General features: G+C 39.8%; 1 protein-coding gene across 3 annotated transcripts in view; it reads right to left on the bottom strand.

Moving 5' to 3' along the window:
* senp7b (SUMO specific peptidase 7b) overlaps positions 1-7,427 on the bottom strand; it is a gene marked incomplete at its 5' end in the record, with an annotated part of 29,719 nt that overhangs the window by 8,964 nt on the left and 13,328 nt on the right. For all 3 annotated transcript variants that reach the window (XM_014020715.1, XM_014020716.1, XM_014020717.1), the window contains 3 exon segments: positions 117-325; positions 2,481-2,687; positions 4,281-4,314. In XM_014020715.1, coding sequence (XP_013876169.1) covers positions 117-325; positions 2,481-2,687; positions 4,281-4,314 — 450 coding nt within the window.

Genomic DNA, 7,427 nt, shown 5'->3' with positions numbered 1-7,427 from the left:
TATATATATATATATGTCAACTGCTAGCCTAAGAACTAAAACAACTGAGAAGAATTTTTGTTGCATAAATGCACTTTTCTATAGCTTTTGGTGTTTAATTTAAAAGGTTTTCTTACTGCTGAGTGTCCCAGTAGGCGAAGGAGGTGCTGGTCAACAGGAGGAGGACAGCTGTGGACCAACAGCAGCCCGTCAGTCCAGTCGATGGGGGAGGAGGATGAACGGGCCTGTTTGTACTCCTCCATGTCCAAGATCGAGGTGAGGAGAGCGGTCTGTAGCTCCTGCAGCTGCTCCTTCAACACCAGGAGGAGGACGCAGCATGACGGGGCTGTGGAGAACAGGAAAACAAAACCAACGAGGAGACAAGGAGGAAAACATCAGGAAACAACAGAGTCCAGGAAGAGACAAGAAGGAAACCAGGTGAACATGTAAAAACAAGTAGAATAAGAGAAAACAAGACCAGGAGGAAACTAAACTATTGTTTCCTGTCTACCACTTTGATTTGTTTGCGGAACGTTTGTGACCTAGCATAATATGTTTGTGTGTGTTTTTGTGCAGATGATTCAGAAAGTGTTTGACTCGAACTTAAGCTGGGTCAGAGTGGGAGGATCATTAGTTGCTTATTGCCTAGCCTGGATGACCAGTACAGCTCCCCTAGCCTCAGCAGGTAAACAACATACTGAAAGTATGATAAACAATGACTTATGTCACCCTGAACATCTGTTTGACCGGCTTTCTTCTGAAAAACCACACAGGTCAATCAAACTGTGGAAAAAAGACTGGGTGGGGGGTGCTATGATGCAGTTTACTTCCTAAAAACGCTGCAGGATTTCTCAAACATGCATGAATGAGTCAGAGCAAGGCTTTGGGCATGTTTTTTATGAGAGTATAACATTATAACATGATATAAAACTCAAAAAATTGATTTTACATGAAATTGCCCCTTTAATTCCTGGTTTTTATTCAGGTAAATGCATTTGTTTTGGACTAATGTAAAGATCCTATGAGACAAAGGATGAGGAATAAAAAGAATAACTGAATCCAGCCTGATTATTTTCAGGAAATTTTAAATTGACACGTTTAGTTTAGCCAGGGCTCTGGAGTGCGACCTGATTTCCTAATAGTGCGACTAAAAAAAATGTCAGGTCGCACTGGTGCGACCAATCGTTCAAGGGAGAGGGGGAGCGGTCGCCTGCTGAAACAAAACGTTTCCATGTTTCATAAAAAATAATCCAGCAGTATCAATGGTCGCCCACCGACAGTCTCCATCTCTCCTAATAACACTGCGCTCTGCTCGCGGGCTCCGCTCCTCACATCCCGCACACACGTCTGTTGTTCTATCCTCATGGGGACATTGCATTGGCTTCCATTCATTTCCCCGTCAATTCTATAGCCAACCATAACCTCCCAGGTAGACTACACACCTGACCCAAACCCTAACCTCACCAGGCTGTGTGTACCGGGGAAATGGTCAATAATTTTACCCATCATGAAGCCAAAATCTGTACACAAACACGCGTGCGCGCACGCATAGCGAAACAACCGTATGTTTTTGTTTTTTTAAACCCAGATCGGAGTCTAAAACCAGTTCTTTCTTGTTAGCTGGAGATGAAAACAAGATGTGGATGGTTGCTCGCTCGTCCATCTTGTTAATTTAACAGTCGAGGTCTGTGAGTGCTGCAGATCGTTTCAGCAGGACGAGGAAGTTCGCATGTATGGCAGGCCATTTTTGCACTTAATCGACTTCACCACAGTTACATTCCAAGTATCTGAAATAGTTTCTTCTGGGTCTCAGGAGGATAAAACAGACATATTAGATATTTAAGTGAAATGATGCTGTATAAGCTATTAAGATTCAACTAATGATGAAATTGCCGACTTTTATGTGTTATTTTTAAAAAATCTGCACAACCTTTTAATAAATATCAGTAATATTTCTGTTATAAATCATTATTCTCTGTTCATCATTCTGGTTTATCCAAGACCAAAGATCCACAGTTGTCCATCTGAGGGACAGGTGTCTAAAAAATTTAACCATGAAATGTTTAATATGTTTATAAGATGTTCAGCCCTTAAACATTTGCTCTTAGAATTTTATAGAATCACTTTAAATACTTTTCAGTGAGTTATAGGTCTTGTACAATTCTGGTTCAAATAAAGAACTTCATGTTTACTAGATTGTTAACTAATTATTTTTGAGTTAATGTTGCCTTAATGAACAGTGATTAAAAAATAACCTGTAAAAACTCTGATGTTAAATGTGACCTGGTTGAAAATTTGGGTGCACCTAACTTTTGTGCTGGTGCACCTAAGGAAAAATGTTAGGCGCACCGGTGCAACCAGTGCAAAAAGTTAGTCTAGAGCCCTGTTAGCTGTGCTTTGCGGCACAGGATATGGGCACCAGTGACCCTGAAAGGAAGAAGCAGGTATAGATAATGGATGGATGGACAGTTTGACCTTCAAATAGAAGAACCTGAAGGTACCGTTAGCAGCAGCACTCAAGCTCTGGACGGCCAACAGCTCCCTCTGCAGCAGGTTGGCCTGGGGCTCTGACACCCACAGGAAAAGCAAAGAAGGGGCGGGGCCTTCCCATTCAGTCAGCAGAGTCCCGCTTTGAGCCACGCCCCCATCCCAGACGCCATAACCTCGAAGCTGAGAGGCCACGACTGTCACCTGGCTGTCTTCTTGTCCTAAAACAGATGCACAGAGAAGACAAACTTATTACAGCTGAAACAGATGTTGAAATGGATGATCTTTTTGAAAACAAAAAGAACGCCTGATAAAAAGAGCATACCAGTTTAATAAGTTTGTAACCGATATGAACCAGAGAAACTGAATTTATTATGAAAACAATGTGATGTTGAGAACTGAATGACAGCAGAAACTTCCCAAAGAAGCTGAAATTAAAGTATTTAAGTTAAAACATGCAAAATGGTTAGATTTATTTCAGAAACAAAAAGGAAAATGAAATATCTGAATTCGTCATCAAGCAATAGGTGAGGAGACCAATCATTAAAGCTATGTCCAAAACATGGCCACCATACTGGATGAAAGTAAAATTATTCCCAATGGGAATATGGTCATTGAGCATATAAAAGAAGACCAGAATTGTCTCAGAAACCAGTTGACACAATCAGACTCTATGTCAACCACTTCGGACGTTTACCTTTGTGATGAGCCTCAACAATCTGTAACTTTTGTTAAAAATCTGCATTAATCACACGCGGTGGTGGGGGCTGGGGTGCAGGCAGACTGTAGACGGCTGAGATGAAAGCATCTGAAGCGCAAAGCTGGAGGAAATGACGGGAGAACTTATTTCTAGCTGCAGAGCCGTTAGAAAATGGTTATTTGATGTTGTTTGTCCTACAAGCTCTGACGTTAAATTTGAAACTGTGGTTTTGAAAAAAATCCATAAAACTTGAAGAAATCTGTGAGATTGCTCAATACGTCCGTATACCTGCAAAATGGTGGAAAATCCCTGTGTATTACAGACAACCCGTACAACTTGACATATGCTTGTGACTCAAATGTTATAAACAGAAATCTGCAGCAACAACTGGTAACGTTGCCTGTTTTCTGATGTGTTTCTGTGTGTGTGTGTGTGTGTGTGTGCGTGCGTGCGTGCGTGCGTGCGTGCGTGCGTGCGTGCGTGCGTGCGAGTGTGTGTGTGTGTGTGTGTGTGTGTGATGTGTTCCTGGTGCTGAACACACTGTGTGCCGCACGGAAAGTTGTTGCAACTTGCTAGGGTATTCAAATATTTAATTTTTCCTTTACTTTCTGAAATAAAAGGATAACCTGAGACTTTTGAGGAAATCTTAATGACTTTCTATGGTGACAATGTTGGTAAATAAAGTTAAATAAATTGAAAAGTATAAAAGTTACAAAAACAAATAAGGAGCTGAACAATTGTATATATGAACAGCAAAAATAGCACAAAGTTTCAATTAAAAATTTAACTGTTTATATCATTGTTGTGAATTTTCTGTTTATATCCTAATACATTTATATAAATAAAATAAACAATTTTCTACATTAAAACCTATTTGTTTAGATTCTTTTATTTTTATTAGGTTGAATTCTGAGAGAAGAATTATTTTTAGCCTTTTCTCTCTTTGCAATGTGAAAAAAAAGCTGCAGTTTATAAATTATTGTACTGAAATTACACCATAAGCTGAGAAACAGGAAAAAAATCAGAATATTGTGTAAAATGCTTCTTATTAGTGGAGTTTGTTTGTGGTAAATCTGTGTTGTTCTGTGTAATGTGTTGTGTTGTGTGTCGGTACCTTTCACAGGAATGATGATCTCATTTTCAGTGATCTGAAGGAGGAAAAGGAAACTTTTAAACAAGTTCTAAATAATGTTCAGACTGAATGATGGTTCAGTCTGAAGGTTTTGACATTTGTTTAATTAACCTCCTGAGTTTAAATTCTTATTAAAAGTCTCTGTGTTTACAGGGCGTTTGGAGTCAGATCAGTGGTCTGATCAGTTTTCAGTCGACTTGTTGCACTAAAACAGATTAAATGAAGCTGTGAGAGGCTGCTGGAATTAATTAAATCCAGAACATCAGGACCCAGTTACCCAGTGTTTGATTTGAAGCAGGACACGCAGTACAAAAAACTAAATAAACAAGTTGGACTGAAACATGAAACCGTGTCTCAGCACGTTTTATTTCTGTGATCTGGATCATTTTTGGTTCACTGTGGTTGCAGTCTTTTAAAACGAATGCTTTTTAACCCACACACTCTGCTATTTTTAGCTTTTACTTTTTTCTGCCTAGAGTTGCATTATTTTTTACCAAGATCTTGTGTTGATGACAGAAGGTTCTGACCAGCTTGTCTTTTCCAGCACATCCCAAAGATTCTCAATGGAGTTCTGGTCTGGACTCTGTGGAGCCGATCCATGTGTGAAAATGGTCTCATGCTCCCTGAACCACTGTTTCACAATTAGTCCAATTAATGCTGGTATGTCATCTTGAAATCTGCTGGTGCCTTCAGGGAAGGAAAAAAATCCTTTGGTGGAATAACCAGGGGCCTCATGTACAAAGACTTGCGTGGATTTCTTACTGAATCCTGACGTACGGTCAAATCTAGAAAACGGCGTACGCACAAAAAAATCCAGATGTATCAAACTGTGCGTACGCTGGAATCCACGCACATTTCTTTTGTACATCACAATTAACGTGGAACTGAGCGCAGGTAAGACACCTCCCCTGACACGCCTTCATTAACATATGTTAAACAGATGCTAATTACTTCCTGCATGTGTGAAGGACATGTTTGATGATCCCTGCGTGATCAGAAATGATTTCTAATGTCATAAAAATAATGAATTAAATATAATGTGAGTGAGAAAAAAAATCGTAAGTAAAAATAGGAATAAAATATGTTTATCACGCAAAGAACGAGTGATTGTGTGTTGGTGTGTGTGTGCACGCAAACTGCTGTGTTGCGCAACCGGCTCATCCATCCATTCTGAGTCTGAAAATATTAACTTTGCGCAGCAGTGCCAAACTAAAAAATGATTTTTCCTCAAAATGGCTGATGAGCCACTCGTCATCAGAAAATTCTATCTGCGTGTTACACTATTTATTATATCTTCCAGTAAGGCTGAATCTGTTCCTGTTAAATGTATTATTGGCACAAATTAGCGCGTCTTTTATTTAACTGCGTCCATGTGGATGTAATAATTGTTAATCGTGTGGATGTAATAATTGTTAATCGTGTGGATGTAATAGTTGTTAATCATGTGGATGTAATAGTTGTTAATCATGTGGATGTAATAGTTGTTAATCATGCGGATGTAATAATTGTTAATCATGTGTGTCTGGTGTGAACAATAATCATTTTCACATAATGAACAGTTTCTCAGAATCACCTCTAAGTGTCGCCAATGGAACCAAAGCCACAGAAAAGTGCGTACACCAGCCCTGGAGTTGGCGTGGGGCTGCGCACATTTCCATGTTCAGTTGAGTTTTGATACATCCGGAGTTTTACGTGGAAAATGGTGTACACAAGTTTTATGTGCGTTGATACATGAGGCCCCAGGTCACTCAGTAATATTCAGGTAGTCAGCTGACCTCATTCTTTGGACGAAACCTAAACCTGACCAACTGCAGCAACCCCAGGTCGTAGCACTGTCCCCACAGGCTTGTACAGTCGGCACTAGGCATGATGGATGCATCAATTCAGCCCAGACTCATCTGACCACGGTCCAACATTTATGTTTCTGATTAGTCTCAGTGATTACTGGTTTTCTTACAGCTACACAGATATTTAGTCACTTGCAGAGGGTGCAAATTAGGTTTGGGCGACATTGGCAAATAACGAATCTATTAATTGTGGTATTTAGCCGATAAAAATTAATATGACAATTAATCCCCTGGGGTCCCTGGATGCCGACTCATTTTTATTCAGTGGCATTTAATTAAAGTAAGGCCTGACATTACAATTTATGTTTTTACCATTGTTGGTTGTATTTATGACCCTGCACATGAAACGTAAGCAGGAGTCATATTGTTTTCGTACTGTTTTTTGAGGGTTTTTTTTTTTTTCAGTGATTTTTGATCAACCGTACCACAAAAACGGCTGCACCAATCAACATGAAATTTGGCAGGACTGTAGATGAGTCTGACCTACACTGCACCAGCCAACGGTTTTAGGATAGACCCCATATTTGAGGAGGGGGCTCCTTTCAAAGAGGGGGTGTCTTGACATGCAAAAATGCTTATAACTCAGAAACTGTTCAACATTGAAGCTTCAGATTTCTTTTGTGTTTAGCTCTGATGAAGCTTTATCCATCAGGGCCATCATCAGTGACCCCCATTTTATCTGAAAAAGGGGTATCTGGACATACAAAAATTGCTATAGCTCAAAAACCATTAAACATAGGAGCTTCAGATTTTCGCTGGTTGTTTAGCTCAGATAAGGGGCTATCCATCATATCAATCAGTGCCCCACCCCACCCCCCCGGACCCCCAATTTATCTGAAAAAAGGGGTATGGTTATACCTCAAAAACTATTAAACATAGGAACTTCAAATTTTCTTTAGTTGTTTAGCTCAGATAAGGGGCTATCCATCAGGTATAACAATGCACTTCCCCCCTCCAAAAAACCCTCCTAAACCACTACAATTTTGGGATGCACCTAGTAGCATGACATTTATTAGGAATAACGACTTCTGAGATCCGGTGCATTTCTGCGTGCTGAGGTCTTTATGTTATTGCTATGCGGTGTCCAGTTTAATATGACCACCGCACGCTAAGCGTAAGCGGGAGTCATATTTTTTTCGTTCTGTTTATTTTTATTTATTTATTATTTATTTATTTATTAATTCATTCATTCCTCCGGCGAAATTTGATCAACCATAGCACAAAAACGGCTGCACCAATCAACATGAAATTTGGCAGGACTGTAGATGAGTCTGACCTACAC

This window comes from Austrofundulus limnaeus, unplaced genomic scaffold, assembly GCF_001266775.1.
Source record: "Austrofundulus limnaeus strain Quisiro unplaced genomic scaffold, Austrofundulus_limnaeus-1.0 Scaffold264, whole genome shotgun sequence".
Taxonomy (NCBI): Eukaryota; Metazoa; Chordata; class Actinopteri; order Cyprinodontiformes; family Rivulidae; genus Austrofundulus; species Austrofundulus limnaeus.
This window is presented reverse-complemented; position numbering and strand designations above follow the sequence as displayed.